Source organism: Penicillium samsonianum (assembly GCF_028829775.1).
Source record: "Penicillium samsonianum strain IBT 33392 chromosome Unknown utg000004l_segment0_segment0, whole genome shotgun sequence".
Lineage (NCBI taxonomy): Eukaryota > Fungi > Ascomycota > Eurotiomycetes > Eurotiales > Aspergillaceae > Penicillium > Penicillium samsonianum.
In genome coordinates, this window is record NW_026643262.1 from 1,233,948 (window position 1) to 1,260,898 (window position 26,951).

The 26,951-nt window shown below is 48.5% G+C and overlaps 11 protein-coding genes across 11 annotated transcripts; 6 read left to right on the forward strand and 5 right to left on the reverse strand.

Moving 5' to 3' along the window:
• The first annotated feature begins 9 nt into the window (after window positions 1–9).
• N7471_007385 (DUF2985 domain-containing protein) lies at window positions 10–2,492 on the forward strand. The gene is made up of 4 exons (XM_057280104.1): window positions 10–758; window positions 818–1,213; window positions 1,266–1,340; window positions 1,394–2,492. Exons 1-4 carry the CDS (start codon window positions 65–67, stop codon window positions 2,152–2,154), a joined length of 1,926 nt encoding a protein of 641 aa, XP_057134364.1. The 5' UTR covers window positions 10–64; the 3' UTR covers window positions 2,155–2,492.
• Window positions 2,493–2,593: 101 nt separating this feature from the next.
• On the reverse strand, window positions 2,594–3,487 carry N7471_007386 (uncharacterized protein; the record flags this gene model as incomplete). Its single annotated transcript, XM_057280105.1, has 1 exon — window positions 2,594–3,487. One exon carries the CDS (start codon window positions 3,485–3,487, stop codon window positions 2,594–2,596), a length of 894 nt encoding a protein of 297 aa, XP_057134365.1.
• A 2,091-nt stretch (window positions 3,488–5,578) lies between these two features.
• On the forward strand, window positions 5,579–6,055 carry N7471_007387 (hydrophobin family protein; the record flags this gene model as incomplete). The annotated part of the gene is made up of 1 exon (XM_057280106.1): window positions 5,579–6,055. One exon carries the CDS (start codon window positions 5,579–5,581, stop codon window positions 6,053–6,055), a length of 477 nt encoding a protein of 158 aa, XP_057134366.1.
• A 527-nt stretch (window positions 6,056–6,582) lies between these two features.
• Window positions 6,583–8,261, forward strand: N7471_007388 (SMI1/KNR4 family protein; the record flags this gene model as incomplete). Its single annotated transcript, XM_057280107.1, has 2 exons — window positions 6,583–7,712; window positions 7,797–8,261. The coding sequence occupies 2 exons, from the start codon at window positions 6,583–6,585 to the stop codon at window positions 8,182–8,184; spliced, it is 1,518 nt and encodes a 505-aa protein (XP_057134367.1). The 3' UTR covers window positions 8,185–8,261.
• A 691-nt stretch (window positions 8,262–8,952) lies between these two features.
• On the reverse strand, window positions 8,953–9,180 carry N7471_007389 (uncharacterized protein; the record flags this gene model as incomplete). The annotated part of the gene is made up of 1 exon (XM_057280108.1): window positions 8,953–9,180. One exon carries the CDS (start codon window positions 9,178–9,180, stop codon window positions 8,953–8,955), a length of 228 nt encoding a protein of 75 aa, XP_057134368.1.
• A 691-nt stretch (window positions 9,181–9,871) lies between these two features.
• Window positions 9,872–11,596, forward strand: N7471_007390 (MFS transporter; the record flags this gene model as incomplete). Its single annotated transcript, XM_057280109.1, has 6 exons — window positions 9,872–9,982; window positions 10,046–10,066; window positions 10,115–10,172; window positions 10,229–10,902; window positions 10,953–11,055; window positions 11,112–11,596. The coding sequence occupies 6 exons, from the start codon at window positions 9,872–9,874 to the stop codon at window positions 11,594–11,596; spliced, it is 1,452 nt and encodes a 483-aa protein (XP_057134369.1).
• Window positions 11,597–12,028: 432 nt separating this feature from the next.
• Window positions 12,029–13,243, forward strand: N7471_007391 (agmatine deiminase family protein; the record flags this gene model as incomplete). The annotated part of the gene is made up of 1 exon (XM_057280110.1): window positions 12,029–13,243. The coding sequence occupies one exon, from the start codon at window positions 12,029–12,031 to the stop codon at window positions 13,241–13,243; it is 1,215 nt and encodes a 404-aa protein (XP_057134370.1).
• Window positions 13,244–14,308: 1,065 nt separating this feature from the next.
• Window positions 14,309–16,635, forward strand: N7471_007392 (type III PLP-dependent enzyme). Its single transcript, XM_057280111.1, has 4 exons — window positions 14,309–14,875; window positions 14,940–15,335; window positions 15,404–15,973; window positions 16,027–16,635. Exons 1-4 carry the CDS (start codon window positions 14,569–14,571, stop codon window positions 16,116–16,118), a joined length of 1,365 nt encoding a protein of 454 aa, XP_057134371.1. The 5' UTR covers window positions 14,309–14,568; the 3' UTR covers window positions 16,119–16,635.
• A 107-nt stretch (window positions 16,636–16,742) lies between these two features.
• On the reverse strand, window positions 16,743–18,325 carry N7471_007393 (putative clock controled protein (Ccg-8); the record flags this gene model as incomplete). Its single annotated transcript, XM_057280112.1, has 2 exons — window positions 16,743–17,965; window positions 18,073–18,325. 2 exons carry the CDS (start codon window positions 18,323–18,325, stop codon window positions 16,743–16,745), a joined length of 1,476 nt encoding a protein of 491 aa, XP_057134372.1.
• A 1,384-nt stretch (window positions 18,326–19,709) lies between these two features.
• On the reverse strand, window positions 19,710–24,064 carry N7471_007394 (RNA-dependent RNA polymerase eukaryotic-type; the record flags this gene model as incomplete). The annotated part of the gene is made up of 2 exons (XM_057280113.1): window positions 19,710–21,141; window positions 21,186–24,064. 2 exons carry the CDS (start codon window positions 24,062–24,064, stop codon window positions 19,710–19,712), a joined length of 4,311 nt encoding a protein of 1,436 aa, XP_057134373.1.
• A 700-nt stretch (window positions 24,065–24,764) lies between these two features.
• Window positions 24,765–26,627, reverse strand: N7471_007395 (putative amino acid permease; the record flags this gene model as incomplete). Its single annotated transcript, XM_057280114.1, has 5 exons — window positions 24,765–26,007; window positions 26,071–26,231; window positions 26,282–26,288; window positions 26,349–26,406; window positions 26,459–26,627. 5 exons carry the CDS (start codon window positions 26,625–26,627, stop codon window positions 24,765–24,767), a joined length of 1,638 nt encoding a protein of 545 aa, XP_057134374.1.
• Window positions 26,628–26,951: the final 324 nt, after the last annotated feature.

Consider the following 26,951-nt stretch of genomic DNA (forward strand, 5'->3'; position numbering starts at 1 on the left):
CGGGGGCTACTTGTATTGTGTGTGATCTTGTCCCCAACCTTCCGGAATTTGTCGCTCCAGCAATATGGATCGTATCGACCCGGTCGAGGACCCCAGCGCCCCTAATGGGAACTCTCAGGGGACCCAACCCACAGGCCAACCCACAGAGTCTGGCCCCGTCAGGCCAGCAGGGCCTGCCCCGTTGCGCACTCGAGGCGACTCCAGGACGCGACGACCGAGTATTCGCCTGTCTCGCTTTCCATCTATCCCTTCACTAGACAACGTCAATCAACCGGTGTCTCAACCAGGGAGTCAACCACCACCGTCCTTCGAGCCGCAGCCCATCCGATCCCCTCCCCCCAATGAAGAGGATGAAGCATGGCAGGCAGGCCGACGGCGCAGCAACTCTGAGCCAAATCCGGGACGATGGTCCTCTCCCCCTCCTGATGTCCTCTCGCGAGTGGCGACTCCCATGCGAATGATGCCTGTGACCGAGGAATCCTTACCCCAAAGTCCGACACGCCCCGCTCCAGCGGCAATATTGCCAGGTCAAGAGACTCAGTCCGACTCTGAAAAACTTGATCTGGAGCTAGGCGAGGTCCCTCCCGCACTTGCGCGACCGGCGGGTCGGCTTCGGCGAACTAGTCAAGCTGCGTTGAATCGCTTTACTCGAAACCGCGCAACCACAGTGACAGGAGCTGCACCGACTCTGAGCGCGCAGGAGGATCAACGCCAGAATGAGTATGGATCTCACGTGGTCGACGTACTGGACGTGATCGGTAAGCACTGGTGTCAAGTGTGATGCAAAAAACCATAATTCTAACTTACCTGAATCTAGACCCTGAGGTCTCTGCCCTTTCCACTCTCACCAATGTCCAAAACTCTCTCTTCATACCGAATTTGGGTGGGTTCATCAATCGCATGCCCACCTATACAATTACACGACCACAATATTCTTCGGATGAGGAACAGGGAATTACAACAGACGAGGGCGAACCGTCCGATGGTGATAAGACCAAAGAGCGGCCGACTTTAGAACAACTCGGCACATTCACGAGTATGTCCTCGGTGTTACGTGGTCCCAAGTATGCCGTTATCCCAGAAGGGCATGGGCTTGATGGATGGTCTAGAGAAGACTATGCCGAACTCAATGATCATGTTCGACATATGCTTCATTCTCGGCGGTCCAAGTTCAAACGGTCCATGAAAGGATTTAGGCAATACATACGGAAGCGTGAGTGATACTGCCCGCCTGGACATTTTTGCTTAATACTAATATTGCCTAGCCCTCGGCTTTCTTGTAACTCTCTACGCAACTTTGATCACCCTGTTCGGTCTGGCCTGGGTTCTTTTCTTGATTGGTGAGATCTTTTGGCCTAATAATTTCCAGCTAGTATGCTAACAGTCACTCCAGGTTGGATTAATGTCGGTGGAAGACAAAGTTATGTTGTCAATGTCATAGATAACGTTTTGGTTGCCCTGTTCGCCGTCATGGGTGATGGACTGGCTCCTTTCCGCGCTGTCGATACATATCACATGAGTTTCATTGCCCATTATACATTCTTGTCGTGGAAGGTTCGGCGGAAGCGAGCCCTGCCAGGCCTCAAGGACAAGAATGATCTTCCGTCGAAGCCAGAGAAGGACGTCGACGTTGAATTTGGCAATACGGTCAAGGAAGAAGAACACGAATTTTCTGTTCTCGATGCTCGCCAACAGTTGCGATTAATGCATCACCAGAATAAGTTCGCAAAGTCGCATACTTTCTACAAGCCGCACGAAACCATGACCCACCACGCCTTCCCTCTACGTTTGCTCATCGCTATTGTCGTCATCCTCGACTGTCATTCTATACTCCAAATGGCTCTTGGTGCCTGTACCTGGAGTATGGAGGACCCCGATAAGCGCCCATTTGCTCTGACGACGGTTATTCTTTGCTGCTCCATCACCTGTAACATCACGGGTGGTGTGATGATCATGATTGGTGATCGGCGAACCCGAAAGAAGGATGTTGTTGAACGGCTCTTCCGCCAACAGCTGACCGAAGAAGCCATGAAGAAGATTGAAAAGAAGAAGATCAAGGAGGAGCGCCGCAGTGCTCAGATTGAGCGGTCCAGTGCCCAAATCGAGCGGTCTAGTGCTCAAATTGACCGCCCAGTGCCGTATGGCGGCACTTGATCACAGCTATCTCCATGTTCTCACTTACGAACGTCATGATATGGGCATTAGGAACGTTGGTCCAGCTGTATCAAACCGTTTCTTTAATTTTGCCCCACCTGCACAGCTCATCACATTTTAATTATGCTTTTTTCTGGTTTTTGGTTTTATACATGCTAGCTCGGAGTTTCATTGGATCTCATATAGGGATGACATTTGCTTTCGGTGATTTTACTCTCTGGCCTACGGTGGGCGTTTTGCTTTTAGCTGATACGATGCAGTGGCTTGTGTCTTTGGGTGTAAAAGGTTGATCTTTGATACAACTGATCATCTGAGTAATTCATGCAAAACAAGTGAAACTCTTCAACCATGTATTCAACGTAGATATAAATGATATAACCACCAGTTTCGCACAACGAAAAATATATGAACCTCATGAAATTAAGAGAAGGCCAGAACCTCAAGTAGTGATAGTAACCTTCTCCCCAACCCATTTCCCTCCAGCACCTTTAACAATCTCCTCAAAAATCCACCCACCAACCTGAGCCCGTGAAATCGTATACCCAATAGCAGGAGCCCTCTCCGTCCCAACCCTCACTTTCTCCAGTCCCACCCCTTCGCCACTTTCCTCTCCCTCACGAACAGGAACCCGATGATCACCCGTCAAAAAGCTCGGCCTCACAACAACGACTCCAGCAGCAAGCACCCCAGCATGCCCCAGCTCAACCTCCTTATCGAGCAATCTCTCCATCTGCAGCTTATCCGCATGCGGGATCGGCAAGAGCAGGGAGTACATAGGTCTGAACCAGAACGGCACATCCTTACTACCAGGCAAATGCCCCGTCGTCGAGATCACAGTGACTCTTGGTGCAACAGCACGATACGCCTCAAACGAGGCAAACCGCTCAGAAGCAATCTTTGCCAGCGCCTGCAGCAGCGCGCGTGTCGCCTGTTCTGTGATATGTGGGTTCGAGAGCTCAATATGCGGCAGCGCAGGCATGCGCATCTGAGTCTTTGCGCATTTTGATTCCTTGGTGAAGGACATTGTAGGGGCGCCGCCTAGGCCGGAGATTATGTTTGTTACAAGAGTACAAGCGCCACTGGTTGCGCTATTGGTGTCGGAGTTGGTGATGAGGGTTTTTGTGATGCTTTCCACATCTGTTGCGTCGCCTTCGATTATTTCGAGCTGGCGAGAGAGAATCTCCTGTGTTATGCCAGGCTGTGAGAGGAGTAGCGTCGTGAGTTTTGAGGGGGTACGGGCTAGGGCTCTGGCGTTGTAGCCGTTGAGAAGGGTGTAGGTCAGGCAGGCGTTGGCGCAGCCGCCGGTTGCTCCGAAAAAGGCGATGGTTGTCATGTGGAGGATTGGGTGGTGTATAGGATTTAGAATTCAAATTGTAAATTGCAGATTGTAGATTGGAGCTTGAGGTTTGTTTGTATACAGAGCTCGAAGTGGATTGTTATGGTGATGATAGAACACTGAGGATTCAATCATCCTTTATACTGGTGATCGGTATGTACCATCCTTCCAGCGGACTCATATTGACCCTTGAATATCTATCCGTCTCCGATTCAGCCTAACAGCAAAGTGAGGTTATAGTATACATACCTACTTAGATGGAGAGTAGCCCGGGGAAGTCTAAGCCCAGCACAATTGGAATACGCTAGGCCGGAAGTGGTTTAGTGGCGGACGAACAACCCTCCGATGCGGGCGAACTGCTGCTCCATTAAACCTCGATCGTTCAATGATCTGGATGGCTGAGAATATATGAATAGAAATAAGCATATGCTATTTAAAGAGCTGAATGTGGGTGGAATAACATCTGTGTTTTCGGCATTTTGCTCGAGGTATATATCTACATCAAGATTATAGCACACTATCAACATTGGAAACGTTTCAACTATTCACCCCTTGGTTCTATGACCATTGAGAGTCTTATCAAATTTGCAGTCTTCGAATTCATATTTACAGAGACCCCAAAAACCGCGCGCTATCTGTCCGTGAGTGCGAGATTCAGCTCAAACAATTACCAAGCTCTAGATCTAAACCTAACTGACAGGTAGAAAAGAACCACAAATTCTAATCATTTGGTCTACTTTTTATGTATCTGTACATTGCAACAGTTCAATAATTTTCATACAATATACATACATCATAGACTTCTTGGACGGGGAATAGCCGTAGTTCAGCTAAGACAAGGTACAGTGGAAGCTACTCACTACAGCTAACCCTATTACAGCATACAATTCGGCTTCCAAATACCAAATAGAATTTCGTTAGAATCTCACCTGAAACCTCATAGCCCTGTAATTATGAGACCTGAAAACGTTCGATCTAGACCAAACCAACCAAGAGAACATGCTGAAGGCCCATATATTGCAGTTTCAACGAACACTAACGTCCACTCCCTGTGAAGCTTAAATTTTGCATCGAGAAAGGAGAGTGTAGATCAGCGGTTGCCCACCGTCAAATCGCATGCTATGCCTGGGGGCAGGGTGGAAAATCTGAAGTGCTCAGGATCGGTGTGGGTCCGGTGATCTCGAATTCCCTGGGATTGAGAGATAGGTGGACGGTGGATCCAAGTATGGATAAGGGACAGTAATTTAACAGGATTTCCAGTATAATGTACGTACGAATGCAAAGAGACAACGAGGTGGTGAGCGCCGCAAAGACATGCTGTTCCAATCATGATTGTAATGAAAATAAGATGCATGGTATCGGACAATTCCTGCTATTAAGGGCGTCCCCAAACGCCTCAAAACGCCATCGACGTGTGATATGCTGCATCATAGGCATTAATTGGTCACACATTTTGCACAGGGGCATTTGTGGAAATTGTAGGGAATTCGTCGGGGATGGCTGTAGGTTGTCCACACCCTGATCACTTCTAGAAGGACCCTGAATCCGGATATCTGATTCACAACATATGTGTATGGTCAATACTCGTTTAATTAGAAATCCATGTGAGGCTCGCAGGGTTAGAAAGTATGTAGGCCTAGATTTGGACATCCCAGAACCGAACCAGGGTGTAGGGTAGGTAGCCTTGACAGATACCGTTGACAGGGCGGAATGCAGGACCCATGCATCTCCAGGAGCCAAGGGGGAATATCTCATTGATTGTAAAATTCCGGAATCAAGGAATGGCCAATGATATTGCTAGGAGGTAGAGATCACCGGAGCAAGCTCGGAACTAAAACCCTTGCGTGTTTACATTCCACCCGCAAAAATGAGAGGGTTGTTTTGGCCTTCGCCATGAATACTGAGAGCTTACCTTGTGCCCAAACACTGTGACTTAGAAATAAAAGGCGAGCACTAGGTCGTCCTCTCTGTTCATTTTATACATCAACTCTCTACTTCTCTGCCTCTCTCTATCTTCTATCTCCCAAACCTCCCAACTCCATTTTTATATTTATAAAGATTTTAATCTTTCTATACCCTACCTTCAAGATGCAGTTCACTCTCTCCACCGTTGTCCTCGCCTTGGCTGGACTTGCCGCTGCCATGCCCGCGGAGAACGTGAGCAATGGTCTTAAGAAGGAGAAGGACCACCCTCGCTTCCCCGTTCCCGACGACATGACTATCAAGCAGGCCCAGGCCAAGTGTGGTGACCAGGCTCAGCTCTCTTGCTGCAACAAGGCCGTCTACGCCGGTGACACCACCAACATCAACGCCAGCATCCTTTCTGGCACCCTCTCCAACCTCATCGGTTCCGGCTCTGGTGCCAGCGGTGTTGGTATCTTCGACCAGTGCTCCAAGCTGGACCTCCAGGTCCCCATCATCAATGCTGTCCCCATCAGTCTCCAGGATATCCTCAACCAGAAGTGCAAGCAGAACATCGCCTGCTGCGCCAACTCACCCTCCACCGCCAGCAACGACCTCATCGGTGCCGGTCTTCCTTGTATTGCCCTTGGCTCCATCCTCTAAGCGCATCGCTTCGGAGTCAGTCATCTTTGCACCATGGAAAAATTACAGGAGCTCTGTGTGATCATTCGTTTTTGTACTTGTTAGTTCGTTTCTTTGAGACCGTTTGCTGTGTGATCCTTTTAATAATAGAAGTACTAATATCTCATCTAATACATAAATAAACCTTGGAACGTCTATTTCCTATTAAGCTTGCTTCCCCCGTGACTGGAGATATATTCTCGAAGTCAGCATATATGAATCCAGCTGATCTCTCTGCGAGGAAACAAAATACCTAGGTACACATTCATTTTGATAGTCCCCAATCGCCCCCACATGCACTAAACCGCATCAGGCCGGCCAAGGCACTAGTACCTACATATGTAGGCAGCACCAGGCAGCCGCCTCGGCATCAAGCAAACCTAACTTATCATCACTCAACATAAAAACTACTATCCCCAGACACCCGTAGATTTACCCTCTACATATGTACTATTCAACCTATTTAACATTTCCAACGCACCTTGGAATTGCCGGACCCTCCGCACGACATGTCTATCCAATGGACAGACGACTGGGAAGATAAAACTCACCAAACACTCCCAAGGTTGATTAAGTCATACGTCGACAAAGAAGACTTCTCACACGCCGTTCGTGAAATCCTACGTCTAACCGAACTCCTGATCCTGTCCAGCCACCTCACCGAGGCCCATCTGATTGCCTCGGCGGTCTATAGATTGGTTAAAGATTTTGAACTCACCGACAAGGGCGAAGACCTTGACTTTGAGATATATACACCTGCCACTCTAGAGATTTTCTGGAATGTGAATCAATCAGCCTTCCCCCGACCCAGGAGGGCACCACCCTCCGATCGAGGAGACCCTGAAACTTGGATGCCCCAACAGCAATGGGGCAAATACCGGGAATGTACCCGTACAGGCTGGATGTTGCAGCATGTTGGGCTCGCCGAGCCAGAGAACCCCTCTGCTATCTGGCGCGAGACAGATGACCCAGCCATGCTGGCGATGTGTGCGCGACTGCTTGCGAAAACAGCCACCCCATGTACCTATCCGCCCAACGATCTAGCGCGGGAAGCACTCGAGGTAGCGCAGAAACTCTATGCAACGCCGGACACACCCAGGGAAGAGTGTGGTTCGGGGTCCGCCAAGCCAAAAAGACAGTCATACTTACTGTACCGGCGGTTGGCTGTCGAGCTCGCGATTCGCTTGGGTGAATTGCAAACAGCGGCGGATATTCTTGGCCAAGGGCTGAGACAGGATCTATTTACTAACGGGGGCGGATTGAGTGACTTTTTGATGGTGCCTGGTATCTACGATGTCTTGCCTCTATTGGCCCGTGGTGGGAAGGAAAGCAATCCTTTCTTTATTCCCAAAGAGGATGCAGTGGTTATGGTGAGGGAGATAACTGCTGCACTGGAGCTACGGGCTGAGCATGGGAGACAGTGGGCATTGCATCCATCCAAGGTTGGATGGAGGGAGTTGTTGGATCGACTCGCTGAGGGGGCATGGAAAGCCCACCCCAAAGAGTACCAGGACATGGGCATAAAGAGTGCCAAGGAAATCTTGTATGAGCCTGCCACGGAGGAGGAAATTATGGCGGCGGAGGAGAAAGTCGGGGAGCTGCCCGCTGATTTAAAGGAGATGGTTCGATTGGCGAACGGGTAAGTGTTGCAATCCCCCTGTCCTTGCAGAAAGAATGCCTACCTACACCATAGAAGGAAGTCATGACTGACTAGATCATCTAGATTCAAGGGCGGCTGGCACTTCTTCGCAGGTGGCATAGCGGGCATTCAATATATCACCACAGAGGGATACGGCTATGCAGACATTGGCTATGAGCATTACGAAGATGAGCTGGGAGATATCGAGTACAATATGATTCAACTCGAGCCCGGCACCGAATGCGATTCATTTGACCATTTCATCGTTCCTCCTAGGTTTTGGAAGGAGGGCAAGGAGCGGGCGGGAAAAGAAGTCAAAGATGGCGAGTATCAGTACTGGCATTGGGCATCTTGGAGAGGGAGTGGAATCTGTCACTGGGACTCTGTGCGGGACTTTGTTTGTAGCTGCGTGGAGGAGGTAGAGGAGATGATTGAGAAAGGGGGAGAGGAGGACTGGGAATCAAGCTCTTAAGCGGATTACCTGGGGGAAGTTGATTGCGGCGCACCGCAGTCTCTAACTGCCAGTGCGCCAGTTCAATCTTGCCTGCAGTACATTTTGTCATACGAGTATTCTATACAATGAAATTCAGGTTTTCTTCAAAGGTTATACATGGAAAGGTCACTTGCACATTCTAAGCCGTTTTTACCACCTATACTCTACCTATAATACTGACAAGGGGAGATATCTAAACAAAAGACTACCAAAAAGACTACCAAAAAGACTACCAAAAAGACTACCAAAAAGACTACCAAAAAGACTACCAAAAAGACTACCAAAAAGACTACCAAAAAGACTACCAAAAAGACGTGACAAGGCCGCATATGCAACTATTCTTGTTAATCATGAATCCAATGGCTTTGCCTTTGTCGAGTGCGAATTTCCTAGCGACAGGGACAACTAGCAACCGGCTTCGAAGTAAAATGCTCAAGGTCAAGCTGATCAATGTTGAAAAAGATCAACAACTTTTTGAACTGTTAATTTGCATTCTGCTGTGATGCGATGAAGTATACATCTACAAAGTACAGGATGGAAGCTCAGAAAATAACCTTTGATTGGTTCCAAGGTTCAGACTTGAGGCTCCTCTTCTCGGGATCCACTTACCGCTATAGTTTGTTGAGACGCAGATATTTGCTTTATCGCTATAGCTTGGCCGAGGCTGATGGAATCAGAGAAGGAGCCAATTTTTTTCATAGTCATGGAGCTCAGATTTACCGCGCAGTCGCCGAGAGGAAATGACAATCAAGCAGTTAGGAACTTGATAGCGGGCGCGGAAGAGCTAGGAGAAGAAACAGAGCCTGCCATGTTGTTACCGAAGACCCACAGGTCGGATTTGATATGGTGTTGTTGCACTACGAAGAGTGGGATTGCAAGATTTACCATGGCCAAAAATGGTGAACTGCCCGAGTTCACGGCCTCGGTTGTATAGGCGTATAATGTGTTGTTGTCGCATTGCGGATGGTTGAGCATGATTACAAGTTTCCAACCCCGCGTATAAGACTAGTTCGAGGACCTAAGCAATAAAACAATACATAGCTCATATTATCAGCCGAGTTATGCCATTGCGTTTCACAGAGTTGGTTCGTGGCTAGGCATTTATAAAGACATCTGTCCGACCTGAGTTTCCGTTGGTTTCCCTTTGAAATGTTGCATTCAACTCGATAATATCTCGTGCGTTGGGCCTTTGACTAAGAACTGTTATACTATTTCTGTTAGTGGATTTGATTCAATTTGATTTGATTTGTTGGAATCACGACCATTTCTATTACTGCGACGATTTGCTCCAACGAACATTTGAGATATGATAATAGGCATCCATATTCGTTGTTATCCATATGCTATGCAGCAACGTCATCCACACATATAAGCCACAGTGCCCCAGTGATCAGCAGTTATTCGAGGATCTCCCTTACAGGGTCTAGCGCAAAACTTGATTCCAAATGCAGCTACAATCGAACACATCGCCCCTCTCAACTAGAATATTTACCAAATTGCGGCCGCTGATGCCGATTAAGTTTTGGACTGCCTACAGAAAAAAGAAAACATTAAGACGAACAAGCCCACTTATCCGACTTTTCGAGTCGAATCGTCCGCTTCAACTTCCATCATCACACCGTCAAAAATATCCAGTCAGCACGGTGGTTGAACCAGGTCACTAATCATGACTTGGTCGAAGCCATTTTTGAAGCTTCGCGACCACCGACCGTGGTTGTTGCCGCTGAGGTCGTCACAATCCTTCATAGTGACGACGATTTCTCTTTCGATGTTTACGGTATCCTACCCGCCCCCTTGACATTCAGAAAAGTAAAGCTGCAGCTAATCAAATTTCATATAGGATCTCTTTCTCTATGCTATGGTACACATGTTCTGACTAATACCTTTGATCCTTACCTGACCGCTGCAGATTGTTCCTGTCATGCCCCAGGCATTAGTTTCACGAGCTGGAGTAGCATTCGAAGATAGTACGAAAGATTTACGAAAATAGATACTCATTTACTGATGACTATCATTTTAATAGGAGAATATTGGAACAGCGTCCTCCTCATATCTGAAGCCCTCTCAGCACTTACATGCTGTCCGATATTTGGATACATGCTAGACGTCTCCGGAACACGCCAGGGCCCATATCTATCCGGACTGGTGCTATTGTTTGCATCTATGGTCATTTTCACAGCTTCACACTCAGTGACATGGTATATCATCGCCAGAGTGCTCCAAGGCGCAGCAACGGCAATGGTTTCGGTAGCTGGTCTTTCAATTGTGACAGATGCAGTAGATAAAGCGAGTCTTGGACAAATGATTGGATATCTTGGCACCGCCATGACACTGGGATTTATGTCTGGTCCACTACTGGGCGGGCTGGTTTACGAAGTTGGAGGATTCTATGCAGTCTTTGGTATGGCTTTTGGGATCGTTGCTCTTGACTTCTTTCTTAGACTCGCTGTTGTCGAGAAGAGGATTGCTGAACGCTGGCTGTGTCTCACTGATGGCGAGCGGCCAAGTCAGGAGAATGGTTATATCCCCGAGCAGCCGCCATACGGAACTCTGGGGACTATAACCGGTAGCGCTCAAACTGCCGCGGAAATTTCTAAGAGTACTTTTGCGCTGGGCAAGCTTTTAAAGCAGCCACGGATACTTATTAGCCTCTGGGCAGTTATAGTTGGGGCTCTTGTGGTCTCGGCATTCGATGCAGTATGGAATTCGGTCTTTTATATTGAAATTTCACTGACGCTCCTATATAGACACTCCCAGTCTTTGTGGAGAACACATTCCAGTGGAATGTTCTAGGCGCAGGTCTGATATTCTTGCCAGGTGCTGCAGCGGCCATTTTCCAACCCTTTTTTGGTACGCCGACATCATATCACCATACTCTATTGCATGTTCCTGACCTGCTTTTCTAGGATTTTTATCTGATCGTCTTGGATCGAGAGTGATTACATTCGCAAGCTTTGCCATTCTAGCCCCGAGTCTGATCTGTCTTCGTTTTGTTCAGGAAAACTCACCATCCCACATAGGTTTTCTTTGTGTAATTCTGGGCGTTGTCGGAATGTGCATCGACTTAAGCGAGCCTGCCTTGATAGTGGAGATGCAGCGTGTCCTGGATGATATGGAAGCTGGAGAACCCGGCATCTTTGGGGGTAAAGGTGCCGTGGCTCAAGCTTTTAGCTTAGAGAATATGGCACATTTTGGCGGTTTGGCATTAGGACCTATGGTAGGTGGATTTGTGGAGTTCCAATACGGTTGGAAAGTTATGACTCTTGGACTGGGAGTTCTTTCTGCGGTTACTGCTATGCCTATGTTATGGCTCAGTGGTCCTATGGAAGAAGTCTCCTGGACTGAGTCTGCCGATGAAGAGATGGAACGTGAACCCCTGCTGATGGAATAGCATGCGTCAGGCTGTATATAGTAGTACAAACGAGGCTTTTTATCGTATTTGGTTTGAGACCATGACAAGCCAGTTCAGATATACTATTCTTTCGCATCATTGAACGTAAAGTTTAGCCATCGGACTATTTGAGTATCTAGTATTGGCATAGAAGTCTTCCGCTGTATGTATTCTTCTTGAAATATCTCTCACGCCTAGTTCTTTTCTACATGAATCCGAAAACCATGCTGTCTTGGTGATTTAATGGGGAAATACCACTCCGTACCAAGAACACAACTTGGCAATCGTGAGTAACGTTGAAGCGGTCATAGTTACACCAAGTAGATAATGTACGAGAATAATGAGGACTAAGGCAACCGAATTGCATCTTTAAGAAGGACAGAAACTCCAGCTTGACATGGGAAGGGCGAGAATTCACGGGTGACTATCAAGATGAAGCTTTTCGAGCGATTCGGCAAATTGCTGTCGTACCTCTATGCTACCACACGTAACTGGCTTCAACCCTCGGGTATTAGCAGTGATGAAATCAAAGTTCAACAAGGCAGCTACATCTTCCCAGCAGAGTCAGAGCCCCATGAAGCAACAATCATGGGGTTACCATCTCCATGTTCCCTACCCCCGGATCAGTATGATGCTATGTGCAACGAATTAGCTCAACTAGCGGCGGCAATCACCGAGTTCGAACCAGTTCGGCTGTACGTGAGGCCCGAAGAAATCCAATTGGCCGAGTCCCTAGTCAAGACTTTGGTGGAAGACGCATCAAAGATATCTATTATCCCCTGTCCAATCAACCACTGCTGGGTACGCGACACAGGCCCAGTCTACGTGCGCGACAAGACAGGAGCATGCCCAAATGGACGCTTCGCAATCAACTTCCGGTTCAATGAATGGGGTGGGAAGAAACCCGAAGACGACAGAATCTGCTGGGGTCAGCGATGGCCCGTGATGAACGAAAATGCACTACAGGAAAACGCAGATTTTGCACGGTGGGTAATCGAGCACGACCGCGAGCCCAGCCCCGTTACGCAGATCGAGACTCCGATTCGCGCCGAGGGAGGCGGTCTCGTTACTGATGGTGAAGGAACCCTGCTTATCACGGAGAGTAGCATCGTATGTGATGTGCGCAACCCAGGGATGTCCAAGGCCGAGATCGAGACAGAGTTGAAGCGGCTGCTCGGGATTGAAAAAGTGATATGGTTCCCTGGGCGGCGCAATGTTGACATTACCGACGTGCATATGGACGCTGAGGCAAGATTCGTACGCCCTGGTGCCATCGCTTACTCAAAACCACATGCCATTGCGATTGACCTGTGGAAGGAGCTGTCCACAGAGATCCGGGAGATTCTGGACCGTGAGACAGACGCTAAGGGTCGGCGCTTGCAGATCCACACCATCGAAGAACCAGACCCACGCGGCTTGGTGAAATCAGAACACGATGAACTAGCGGCAAGCTACGTGAATTTCTATTTTGTCAATGGAGGCCTGATAATCCCCAAATTCGGTGACGGAGAAAGGGATCAAAAGGCTTTGGAAATGTTTCAGGCATTGCTCCCTGAGCGGGTGATTCGGCAGGTGTACGCCAACGCCATTCCCCTTACTGGTGGGGTGCTTCACTGCGTCACTCAGCAGGTTCCTGCAATGAAGTGAGAACCAATGAATCCAAGGACGTGGCATTGTGGAGGAGAACACTTGGGTTTCCAGTCAATTTAAAAATAAGATCGGTCAAAGCTTTGTCAACCTGCATACACATTTAGGTCTGGGAATAGACCAATTCTTACTCAGACATTGCACAGCATACATGCTATTGAAGATTTATTTGAACTCGCGGGTATTCTATTTCCCGGTCATTCTGACTTCAACTAGACCGTGAAACCAAAACCTTCGGTGGGTTGAGGAAGCTCCCAGTGGGGATTCCAATGTTAAATGTTATAAGAAACACCCCTAGAGGTCACAGCTAGGGATATCCTAATTTCCATGAAAGAAGCAAATATACTAGTAAGTCCTAGAGAGCTCGAGGCCTCCCAAGTTCGACATGTGTTGTGTGGTGCATCCGATGTGTAACAGTATAATTGCCCGACAAAGCCGATAAATACAGTTAAAGCACTAAGATCGAGGCCCTAGCGGGATGATCTGGGGCACCGAAAACAATTCACCTCCAAAAGAATGGGCTTTGTGGAAATTTCATTTTTTAGGGCTTCAGCTGCGCCCCATTAGATCGACGCATCACACTTGGAAGTTGAGTGGTTCCTGCATGTTGAAACTTGAATTGGGTTTCTATGACATAAAAAGTATCAATGCGTTGTTAGGTAGATTTTTCATTTCAGAGACAATTTAGTTCATTTCAACATTCACGGGGAATATCAGGCACCTCAGCATTTCAGCTGTGTATTCTAAACATGCTATTACCAACATCTTGGTCGCACTACTCGGATATTTAATGTAGATATGACCTTGATGTACTTGTGTGATGATGTTGCTCTACTCCGTGCGGTCAGCTCCACGTCCTCCCTCATCGCGTCTCCACTACAAATCCACATAAGAACTAACCATTGAGCTGATCACATTCGCCATATGGAGTACTCCATACCCAACATCGAATCATGCAGAAGTGCCTCGATCGATCTAGTTACTAATTGGTGATCTTCATCCACATACACATAATATGTAAAGCCCCAGAAAACACACATCACCTCGTTTCAATGAAGATATAATTGGCTCTCTCACAGGTTAATTGGGGAAGTGTGGCCTTTATCCCGTGCGACTTATTGCTTATTCCTTTCCGTGAGATCCAACGTAATGCAGAGTTTCAATTGCGTACAAAATTACCTTTTAATGGCCTTTCTTCACCTTTTAGTTCAAGCCTCTTCAAACGATCTATTCGCACGGAGTTCCTGAAGAGCACAGCACCTCTTTTTGAAAAGGACTTCCATATACTCCAGGACTTTGTATTATAGTCCGACATATGTTCTGTAATGCTGTTTCAGTTACAGAACTCTCCATTTTCCCTAGTTCTTCTCGATCGACTACTCTCCACAATCATGGCTCTCCTCCCTGCTCCCAGTGAACCTGTAGCCACTGGCAAAGTCATACATGCTAGCGGATATCGAAATCTCCCACCAGATGAGCTAGTTGACCTCGCAATTGAGAGTCACATTGCCCGTGTAGTCAAACGGTCTCTCGTTGGCGGCGATGAATCATTCTTCATCGCAGATTTGGGCCAGATACTTCGACAGCATCGTCGTTGGACCCAGCATATGCCCGGAATACGACCGTATTATGGTATAACACTCATCCTCTATTATGTTCCTGTTCTTGGAATAGAAAACTAACATTTTTCTCGCAGCGGTTAAATGCAATTGTGACCCAACCTTTCTCAAAGTTCTTGCAGAACTAGGGACAGGGTTTGATTGCGCTTCCATTGAAGAGATGCGCGCAGTTCTCAGCCTCGGCGTGGACCCAACCCGGATTTTGTTCGCCAATCCATGCAAGGCGCCCGCCGCCGTAGCTTTTGCGCGCGAGATTGGCGTCTTGCGAACAACATTTGACAATATCGACGAATTGGATACCATCAAGGCACACATGCCGGAAGCTCAATTGTTACTTCGGATCTATGCAAATGACGAGGGTGCTTTCATTTGTCTCGGTGAAAAATTTGGTGCGCAGTTGGATACGACCGAGGAGCTACTTTCAAGAGCTTGGGAGCTTGGACTGAATGTGATTGGTGTTAGCTTTCATGTTGGTAAGTACTTGGGTACTTCGGATTTTTTTTTAACCTGGTCAGATTTACTGACCATTCGGAACTATTAGGGACCGGTGCTACCAACCCAGCATCATTTTGCAAGGGCATCAAAGATGCACGTCTGGCGTTTTCACAAGCTGAACGTCTAGGTTTCCACCCCAAAATACTCGATATCGGTGGCGGCTTTCAAGATGATTGCTTTGAGTCTATGGCCCCTATTATTCGAGACGCGATTCGGTCGGAGTTCCCAATTGGTACCACAACGATTGCAGAACCAGGTCGGTTTTTTGCTCGTAGTGTGTATACTCTTGTATGTCGAGTGATTTCACGTCGCCGTCAGCTTGGGAGTGCTGCTCGATCTGGTGTTCCAGACATGCTTTATCAAAACGATGGCATATACGGAAATTTCATGAATGTGATTATGGAGAAAGAGACCATGGTTCCTTATTTGGTCAAGAGTAAGAAGGCCAGGGGTTTCTTGCATAAGCCAAAACCAGAGGATGCTTTGCAAGTAACAGATCATCACCGGTACTCGATTTGGGGGCCTACATGTGACAGCACCGATTGTGTTGTGCGCGAGGTGACGCTTGATTCTGAAGTTAAGGTTGGAGATTGGCTCAAATATAAAAACATGGGAGGTGAGTATTGCCATTTTATACTTGGAATTTCAACAGAACTGACGGAGTTCTAGCATATACAAGTACCACTGCGACTCAGTTCAATGGTTTCAGCAGCACCTATGACACATTTTATGTCAATAGTGAAACGTTGCCTGACTATTAGCCGGTGTCATGATATTTTGGTATTTGTGGTCTTGAAGCCATTTGTATGGGGGTGGCCCAGTCTCTCGCTCGAAGAGGCCATTGTGGATAAGCTGCACATGGTATGATATATGACACGGCATATCAACGGGGTCTAGAACGAAAAACATAGCCGTGGCCCGTGTGATTGACGGTCTCGAGCATATTGACAGTCAGGGGCTGGTACAACCGGAAAACATGTGATTAGCAGGCCCCGGGGACTTAGATCGCTTACACGATCTGTGAAAATTTCAAGTGTAAATCGATGAATAACCTGCATTCATTCAGCTTGAGCGCGCAGCCTCTTGCGTATATCTATACCGAAAACCATAACATCCATAACTATAATAGGGAGGATGACCGAGCCCATCCAAAATGAAACAATAATCGCACGCTTAAACAAAGAAACACCATAATTTCCAGCGGTTTTCATATCACTCCAGATGGAATGAAGATAGCAAAGAGGATATCAATCATGAGAAGGAAAAAAAAAAGAAAACAAGACCTCGGAGGAGAAAGACATAAGAGAATTGCCGAGATAAGAGGCAAGAAGTGACAGAAATAGAAAATATGTAAAGAAAGACGAGAGGAAGGTCTTGGGACGACATCATACCTTCTCCATCCCGGACATTGAGACGTCGTCCTGAATCGCATTCTCTGGGAGAGACTGCTTGATATCCATGCCATACGGTTGAGCGTCGGAAGCAGATTCGCCCTGCTTCTCTGGCATGTCGGATGAAGCTCCGTTCTCGGGTCGTTTCCGACCAAGCCGCTCGCACCAGTGCTCAGCACTGACCAATGTGTCATTGACAACACCGCTGACTTGCGCCATCATGTCTAGACCCTCTTGGGCCAGCACCAGAATGCGATGAGCACTGATTGTGGCATCGGATGAGGCAGCCGGTGAGTCTGGTGGTGGCTGCGAAGTGGATGCAACCTGGAAGCGGTGTGGCAGAGATGTCAGGTGTCGACGCACTAGATGGCGGGCATTCTCTGGCAGGGCGCCTCCTGCATACTTGGAAACCACATCCACTACCTGTTTCAAGGTCGATAGCACATCGGCCTTGACAGCTTGGATGCGCTGGATAAGCAACGAGGCATTTTCTTGGCCACTGCCTCCCGCCTCGATATCCGACTGTGATTGTAATTTGTGGTTCTCCCAGTCGTTGACGGCACCATGTAGTGCTACAATGGACTTGCCTAGTCGACCGTTTGCCCATCGAAGCCAAGTGAGACAATATTGCAGACTACGCAGCGATTCATCGCTCATGGCGACCCCGAGTCCAGAAGTCGAAATAACTAGTCGGCTTTGCCATGTCGGCTCAGTACGTCTTCCCGGTTTCTCTTCATAATGAGGAGACCTGATTTCGTCGTACGGGGGGAGCGACTCGGCCATGGAGAGATCGGACGAGCTCCGTGTGCGCCGTGGGTGAGCTGAACCGTCCGGTCCCTTCTCCGCATTTATGGTCCTCGGTGACACATTCTCATCCATCTTTCGTCGTCGCTTATTAATGTGTTTTGAGTCTTCGCTTGTAGAGTCTCGTCGCTGCAGCGCCCAGCGGAGACCGCTCTCAACACCAGTCTTGCGGCCTACCGTACCGACGGTGTTCGCGACAGGTGATCCAATATTGCGCTCGATGAACTCAGCACCAGACTTGAATCGCGGTGAGTATGATTTCGACGTGGCGTAAGCAGAAACTGAGCCGTTGATGGCAGAGGATATAAGTGGATGGGAAGAAGTTAGCAGAGACAATAGTGGCTCTGGCGGTGGTGGGTCCGGTGAAGTGATGGGAAGGGATTGTCGCGCTGTTCGAGGCGATTGCCCAAAATCTATTGTTGAGATTAGTTAAATGTCCGTCGCACAGCCATCCGAATCTAGCGAAATCCGCAGTTGCGACACTTTTAGTGGGCTGGTTCGGGATATCAGAGCCACATACCGGAGCGGAGCCCCTCAAGAGCCTGCGCGGCTTCGAGATCATCCATCGATAATACACTGGCAGCTCGACGTGATCGGTCTTCTGCGTTATCGACATCCATCACAGATGGATGAGCATTATGATAAGGCGGAGCCGTAAGTGATGGGGCGAGGTTACTTGTAAGCGCGGAGGGGAGCGAATTGGTCGAGGTCAGAGATGTGGCGTTAATAATTCGGGCAGGTTGTTTTGGCCTAGCGGTTTTTGGGGGTTCCATGGCGGGTCAGAGATCATCCATTGAGAGAGAGAGTCATGAACCCCAAAGATGTCGGAGTTTCGCATGGTAATTGTCTTTCACGTGAAAAAGTGTCACTTGGCCACTAGGCCCAATCTGGAAGGATGACGGGAGTGAGGTAATCACATTCTCACGGTACCTGCTCGGCCATACATTCCACTATGGTCGCTCATGTACCTTTTCTTATCACATGTCAAATATACGGTTTTTCCTCGCCCCAACAAAATCGCATCTATTCACCCCTCTTGGACCTTTGATCTTACCGAAAATGATTATTTATCTTTGATTTGATATGAAAAATCTGAAGTCACCGACAATTGTGTCTTACAACAATGTAGTCGCACTCTTACGCGCTTGCCTGTAGGGTGTTTCAATAGAGGATTCCTATTCCGCCCAAGTCGATGTACACCCATCGCAACTCATAACCACATACATAGTAAGTATTACAGTATACGGGATAAACACATCTGTCCTACGGACCTACGGAAAAGACTCCGTGATCCCGGAAAAAAGCACCATGAACCCCTCCTATGTTCATCATTTCCCTAAGTTTCCATTTTTATCGTTGCCAATGTACTCTGTAACTCGCTAGTCTTTGTGTGCATGTACCCCAACATGCGCTAGGATGTGCTCGACGTCGAATACGAGAGCGATTGCGATTGCGGTTGATCCCTGACACCTTTTATCCACGAACCGGACGGTGCAATTATAGTTATGCATTGTGTTTGGGTCGCAATGCCGGTTGCACCTCTGCATATAATGTACTATGTAGATTGACATTGTCCCGGAAGACCTTGCTCCGTCCTTCACATGCCTTATGTACATGAAAGGCGACTGATCTTTGGCCTGTTACCGGTACGAAATGTACTTAGCCTGCTATGTCTTTGCCAAGGACATTGATGTATTTTAATATTCCCCCAATTATAATCTCTCTTTCAACGTGTAAGCCCAATCTTATATTTGTTGGGCCATATACCGTCTGTTTCGGCTTTGAGCTCGGCATGTGATGTGGGGGGCATTCTAGCGATTGACATTTGGGGACTAGGATGAACTTTCTTTGCTTAGTGTTGGAGTTTCTTTTAGGCAAAAGTCTAATGGTACCGAGTACTTTATCCATGGATGTTTAGTGACAACATGTGATGGGGAGCTATCTACGGAGTACAACATATAATATCAACTCCAACATGTGCAAAATGACAAGGTATCTATATCATGCTGTGTTCAACAGTCACAGGCAAGGAAGCATCAAAAATATCGCTTAAATCATGGCCAAATCAAATGCAGGGTCGTTGTTGGCGCCATTCGTATCTCATTCGATGGACAATTTGTCCTCCAGTCCATCATCGTAATGACCGATCGGTCCCTTCTAAAAGGATAGCATAGCTTCAATGGCTTCTCCGTCTTCATACTCGTCTGCATTGTCGGCCTCATCCCCAGGCAATTCATTGGCCGTGAGATGTGCCACCATTTTCTGATTCACTCGGTAGCAGGCGATCACCTCATTAGTGATAAGGCGGGATGGCGAGACGGAGGCCTTGATTTCGCACAATGTCTCGCCAAAAGCGTGAAGGATAAACCGTGAATTTGGACATCGACGGTAGGCATACGAAGCTACCAACTGTCGCCATTCATTGCGGCTGTTTTGCCACGTGTGGATGAGCGGATGTCTGCCCGCCTGGGGAGGAAGGAGTGCACCCACACTCTCAACAGCCTGACGTGATATGGCAGAGAATTCGTCGCCGGTAGAAGCAGAGTGTCCTTGGTTCCACTGCTTGTATAGCTCGTCTATCGAGCGTCGAACTTCACCGAGGGCGTCTTTTAATTCTTGACTGTGCTCACACTTGCTCTTCGATGCTTCATCGGCTTCATTCCATGGACGAATGAGGTCATCGTCGAGCTGATTTTGGATATCGTTCTCGGGGAACGCCTCATTGAGACCCGAGAGAATTCTGCGAAGCTCCGACTGTGCGACGTTAAACTTGAGGTAGTCGACAATGTTCGACGATTTGGACTTGCGCTCTGGGTTCCGATACGCAGGAAGCGCACGTTGCTTAGGGCTGATGGTTTTGCGGTATTCTTTCCAGGCTTGCTCTGAAAGATGAACTCCACCTTTCCGGCCATCCACGAGATGACCTAAGAGACAGGCCAGCTCTTTCGCTTTCGAAGAGTCGACTGACTCATCGTATGCTAGTTTCTCATGCTCGACAGTACATCGACCCAGGTTTGAAAGGTTGAGGTTGAAATCGAACACACTTTCCAAAAAGTCTTCCGTCGATTCCAGCGAAGCCATTGGGACGGAGTGTTTCGTGAGCCCGTAATGCTCTGCAGGATATTCATGTGAGGGCATTGGGGAATTGTGGAATATCTCTACAATCATTGGATCCCAGCAGATCCACGGCGTGTCACCATCGTAATCTCCCCCGGATAGCATACCGGCTAGAGGAAAATTTCCTGTGGTGGGAAACACAATCACATCTTTAAAATGACGCAGTTCAGTCTTCCATACAGCTCTGCGCCGTTGGATATCGGACGGTAAATGGGCTGGCAGTCGGCCCACGAGAACATCAATCCCATCCAGGAGGTTGTCTTCAAACTGGCCCTGTGGATCCCGCCAGTTGTTAGAGAAGCCAAAGTGAACTTCGTCCGGTCCGAGAACTCCATACGGGTCCGCAATGCAGTAAGCATAGGTTGAGAGAGGGACCTGGATTTTGAGCTCTTCGACATGTCGCTCAAGAAGCCATGTCAAATACTGGCGGATCTTCATCCGGAGAGGAAAAAGTCGCGTGGCGCAAAGCCAGCTTCCGAGAAACGAATGATGGACTCAGCATCACTAGTCACCCACTGCTCTAATCGTCGTGCTTTGCCAGTTCCATCCTCGCCCGTGGGTCTGAGCTTCTGAAGCAGTGCTCGACAAACCACGGGACTGTTTGATCGAAGAACTTCAAGGAAGTCATCGTAAAGACTCTGCACACCGTCACGCGTGAGCTTGGCAATATACTCCTTCACGTTCCCTCCAAATTCCAGAATTGCAAGAAGCTGGATATTAAGATCAACAGGGTGCAATGGCTTAGCCCAGTTGACTACTTCGAAGGTCAACTTCTCATCATCAACCGAGTCAACCCATTCCTGTGGATGAGGGTGTATTTTCAACTGCGAGTCCGAGATCTGAATCCAGATGCCATCGTCGCTTATGGCAGCGATACTAGATTGGTGGCAATCAACCATCCAGAGGCCCTTAGCGCCTGCTATTCTGCCCTGGAAGCAACTGGGGGTGGCGGTGGTTATGCCCAGTTGATCACAAATTTGGTTCGCAAGAGTCCTCGATATCAAAGCACATCCGTCATTCATGACAGTTCGGGTTGGATCGTCTCTCAAACGAAGCACTTGCGTTGGCTTTAACTTAACTGTCGCAAATGTCTTCGACAAGCCCAGAGAGATACGCTGGAAGAGCTTGCAATTGCTTTGATTCGCATTCGCAGTTTTGGGCATATGCCATTCCAGCAAAGCATCCACACTCATCGGAGTATAGTTGTCACTTTGCTGTCGAGGAGGGGCCACCAGTGGTGGTAACTGGTGCCCATGATCAAAGTCATCGCCATCAATGGCGAAGAGCTCGACCCGAAACCGAGGCTCACCCTTGGCTTTTCGCTTGGTCTTTACTTCTTCAACATAGAAAGCCCGCCACGTCCTCCCGAGGCAACGATGATCATTCCGTGTGAGCCAGGAAGCGATACTCTCGCGAAGGACAGATGGGTAAGAAGGTTGCTTCTGATGGCTTGGAGGCCGATCTGCGGCTGGAACAGTAAGAGTCAGGAATCTATCCGATCCAAATCTTCGGTGGAATCGACACGTCCGCTCTGGCTTGAGGGGGTTGAGTCTTAATTTGAAAATACCCGGCTCGGACTCGTCACACCAGTCCAAGTCTCCTGAAAGTACCACCACCTCTGAGTGCTTATCGGATTTGAAATCACCAATAGCAGCATCCCAGGCGCGGCGCGGCGATCTCCCTGGCAACGGATGACCATAACGTCGACCAAGCCCGCTGACCCATGACCAGAAATCATCTTGAGTGTTGAACGTAACACGGTCGCCAACGAGTATTTGTTTGAAGGGAATTCCCCACGCACGTGCAATGCGCTCCAGCTCATATCGGAATCTCAATGGAATTGACGCCGAGAAGGATTCTTCCCTTGAAAAAGGACCGTAGGACAGGAGCTCACCAATAAACTCCTGTTTGAGGGAATACTCCGTTTCAGCGGGGTCAGCATTTACCATCATGGAGATAGCAGCAGCGTCCACGCTTCTTTGCATCTCGTCGCTAGCCATGTACCCGACCACCGAGTCTGCATAGGTTGACTGGGTATCCATTGGCTCGGTCATTTCTGTCATGACCGAATCAAACGATTGCCCCATGCTAGGATCGCGAGACATAAAGACCGACGGAGTGATCGTCGTTGAAAAGCTATTATTGGCTGACTGTGTCATATTGTTGCGCTTCGATTCATTGGATGCCGCGCTAAGCTTTTCAAATAAAGTAGGCTTTTTGAACTCAACATCTTCCTGAGCAGGAGAAGTTTCTTTACTGAAGCTGTTGCCAAAGCCAAACGATCGAAGATCCATTTGTTTCAACGGCGATTGGAAGGGTGATTTGACCGATTTCGGGGTTTTGGAGGGCGATCGGACAGATCCTTGGTTCTTCGCGAGTGATTGGGCATTCCCTGGAGATTTCGCTGGCGACGAAGTGCTCGTCGAATTTCTCGTCCGAGGGGGAACATTGCCTTGAGGCTTGGATGATGATTTAGTGACCACTTTCCGAGGGGGCGATTGGTTATACCCTTGGCCCTGTGCTGGTTGTCCCTTTGCTGGCGGAGGAAAGGTCGCCGAATACTTCGCCGGGGAAGGGAAGTCCTCTTTGTTATTCCCAGGCGACTGAATGGGTCTATTGTTCCTTCCGGGCGACCGGTGAACTTGACTTTTTGCTGGCGACGCAATTCCCATCGACGGCTGTACAAGAGACTGAATTGCTCGATGACTATTGACTGGCAAGTTCACGGTCCCAGAATTCCTCCGGGGCCCTCGAAAGGCAGCCTGCACCATCTCGGGAAATTGTAAACCTCCATCCCCATTCTTTCCCAAAGGGGACTGAGCTAGCACAGATCCTTTCACGTGGGAATTCGGTGCGGTGTGGAAGTTTTCGTCTTCATCTTCATCATCAAACCTTTGTTTCTTTGGTGATAAGCCCTTGGCATCTCCAAAAGAATTAGCGGCTAACCTTTTTTTGGTGTTTACAACGCGACCATTTGCCAAAAAATATTCTTCGTCTTCCATGAGCGCTAGCAGCTGCTTCATGCACATATCCTTCTCAGGGCCGGTGAGCGAGAGAGGGAGCGCGGGTTCCTCGCTGTGATGGCGTTGGCTTGCCCGGCGATCTGCGTTGGTTTGATAGACATGGTTCTGGACATGGCTCTGGCCGGCTAACGGCAGGTTCCCGCGGACCCATTCCTCGAGATTGCCAATTAGGCTTTTCTTGTCGACCTTGTTATTGAAGAACAGCGGGCGGATATGCTTGTAGATCTGACTCGGGAGGCTGGTATTTCTCTCTCTGGCCGAGGGGGACTCAATTCCAGGGAGGGGAATCTCGAGACCAAATTTGACGTTCACTCTTGTGATAAAAGTGCGGAAATCCTCTTTTTGGTGTTGCGGAGTAGTTGGATGATTCATGGTGTGAGGAATGCGGAGCACAGGAGCTCCCATTCAACAAGAGAAAGAATTGATCTCGTGTTGGGGTGTTAGAAGAAAAATGAAATGACAGGATTCGACTGCGACTGAGGGTTCTCTGTTAGTCTCATGCGAAGGCATGGTGGGGGTAAACAAACCGCAGATGCATTGAGTTTCCTTATGAGCAGAGCAGTCTTCTAAGAATCATAAAATTGAGGAATTGAGGGGGATAAGGTCCCTTAAATCAGCAGAATGTCTTACTTGACTCGTCAACTTTGGAAGTTCAACCTACTCCTTCCTATACGGGAGTAGGTCCACGGGTTGCGCCAACTTCGGGTAGCTGCTATTAGCGTCCCCACTTGACGTGTCACTGTGACAACTGTGCAATTTTACATATCGAGGATTCAGGGCTGCATGGTTAGTGGGTGATGCCTTGGAGGTTTCAGACCAGTCAAGTCAGGACCTGCTAACAGTTGTGGGGTGTAGGTTGTCCAGGACATGTCCGTCTAGACAGTGGATGAATAATGGAAGTTGAGGCTGGAATTAGTACCTAAATGTAGGTACGGAATAGACATTCAGGAGAATGCAGTGAATGGAAATTGCTTTTTCCCCCATGATCAACAAAGATGGTCAAGAAACTTGACCCCCAAGGACGGACCAGAATGACCTATAGAATAATGACTTCCATCACAACCACTTCCCTTCAGCTGTGGCCCTCCCCTCTCTCACTGTCCGGCTCAATCTTATCTGTCCATAGATCAGCCTCCTTGGGGTCAACACGTTTACTGTGGACAGCGAGCTTGTAGCCAACCATCAAGATGATGTAGACAGGAATGCTGATGTACGAGGCAATGAAGGATTTGACGTCGAATGTCCGAACGCCCGAGTCAAAGCTGAAGGAGTCAAAGACAATGGCGACAGAGATGAACAAGCAAAGAACCAGAGCCAAACACGTCCCAGGCAGACCGAAGCGAGCTCTAAAAGCTAAAGCTTTGTCGGGAATGCCTTGAGCCTTTCTAGCTCGCACAAAAGATATGTGGGTTACGAGAATGGAAATCCATGTGAGCAGCCCGAGCATTGTGACCATGTCCACGAAGTATCCGAAGACAACAGTGGAGTCTTGGCGGACATTAAGGTATGCCAATGTTGCAGTTGACGAGCACACAGCCAAAGCGTAGATCGGGACGCCTCTCCGGGTAGTGCGTGACAGGAAAGCAGGGGCACGGTGCTTCACTGCGAGGTCGCACATTGCCTTGGTTGCCAGATAGAGATCGTAGTCTGCGATTGACAGGACGAACAACAGTATGCATGCATTCAACAAGTCCGGTAGCACAGAGATGCCTGCCAAATACAGAGCAGCGACAAATGCCGATGCGGCAGCCTCGTGGGAGGCATCGCTAGAAAATGCCACAGTCGCCGAGTCCTGGGGGACAATCATCCCGAGAAGGGTGATTGCTAGAAGGTGGAAAACCATGATTCGATAAAAGGTATTCTGGATAGCCCTCGAGGTAGCCTTTCGAACGTTCGGGAAGTGCGTTATGCCAGATCGCTCGCTTCCGATGAACGCAAACGTGGCAGATGACATCGTCGAGCAAGTTAAGTAGAACTTTTCTAGTAAAGCGTGATCGTGATGGTGGAGGGCACCGAAAGCACCGGGGTACGACCAATATCGAAACCCTTTTGTGTCTTGATCCGGACCCCCTCCCAGAGCAATGACGGTGGAAAGTATCATGAGTCCAAGCATGACGACAAGCTTGAATGAAGAGACATAGAACTCAATTCTGCTCGGGAGGCGGTGATTGATGAAGTTGAGAATCACAATGACCGAAAGGAAAACTGTGATCCAGATACCAGGATTGACTCGCTCAGCACTCACCCAATAAGAGACTACCAGCGCTGCAGCTGTGAGCTGGTTCGGTGTGACAACAGCATATTTCAGCCAAAATCTGGGGGCACGGTCAGGAAACAGAGCAGAGTAGATGTAGTTATTGTCGCAAAGGGGGACTTACATCCAGCCCAAGCTGAATCCAAGTGCAGGATGACAAAATCGAACGGCTTGATCTGCAACGGTATACGGTTTTGGTAACCATGAACCCACCTCACCCAAGGCAGAGAGGACGAGATAAACCGCGAGACCCACGATGGTGTAGGAGATTATTATAGCAGCCGGCTATAACAGATCAGTATCTTCGCCAATGAGCTTCCTAGGGAATAACTTACGCCGCTCCTGTGTTGGAGTCAACATTGTTTAGCATAGAAGAAATCCGCTATGAGGAACCAATCTTACATGGACAATGCTCTTCCAGTACCCACCATCAAGCCCGTTCCAATCGCCGATCCAATGGCTGCAAGCCTGTGTTAGAATGTAGGTCCGTGTACAAGGTGGGGGATACAGACTGATGATACTGATTTGACGGGGTGTCAATGACCCGTATATATCGGTGAAGCCCAGGGCATGTTCATTCTGATGAGCTTCCGGGGTAGTTTGTGGGGTCGTTGGCTCAGCCCTGATGGGCCCGAGTTCGCAGGCAGAGGATCGCGATCCTGGTCGGCGTCGCGGAAACATCTCCGAAGGTATATTTCAAAAGTACGAATCCCCGGCCGTCGAGGTTAGGTTAAGCAAATGAGTTAGGTACCAAAAACCGTGAATCAGAGATCAGAGATCGAATGAACAGCCTAGGGGATGGCCCCGGGGAGCTCGGGATGGTAGTGATTATGCAAGTGCGAATGAGGGAAAGAACGAGGCACAACTGGTTGGGATCACAGATGATTGGGATATATTTTCTATATGCAGAAATCCCATCATGGGACAATCGAAATTGAATGGCATAAACAAAAAAAAAATAGAAGCATTTCCTATGCCAGCTCTAAGGATTGCCACCAAGCCCAT

Excerpts from the sequence above, each read along its gene's own strand:
- N7471_007385 (XM_057280104.1), top strand. The coding sequence starts at position 65 with ATGGATCGTATCGACCCGGTCGAGGACCCCAGCGCCCCTAATGGGAAC. Across the intron at positions 1,214-1,265 it reads TAGGCAATACATACGGAAGC|CCCTCGGCTTTCTTGTAACT; the intron begins GTGAGTGATACT and ends AATATTGCCTAG. Across the intron at positions 1,341-1,393 it reads CTGGGTTCTTTTCTTGATTG|GTTGGATTAATGTCGGTGGA; the intron begins GTGAGATCTTTT and ends CAGTCACTCCAG.
- N7471_007392 (XM_057280111.1), top strand. The coding sequence starts at position 14,569 with ATGCTGTTTCAGTTACAGAACTCTCCATTTTCCCTAGTTCTTCTCGAT. Across the intron at positions 15,336-15,403 it reads TGGTGTTAGCTTTCATGTTG|GGACCGGTGCTACCAACCCA; the intron begins GTAAGTACTTGG and ends CGGAACTATTAG. Across the intron at positions 15,974-16,026 it reads CAAATATAAAAACATGGGAG|CATATACAAGTACCACTGCG; the intron begins GTGAGTATTGCC and ends ACGGAGTTCTAG.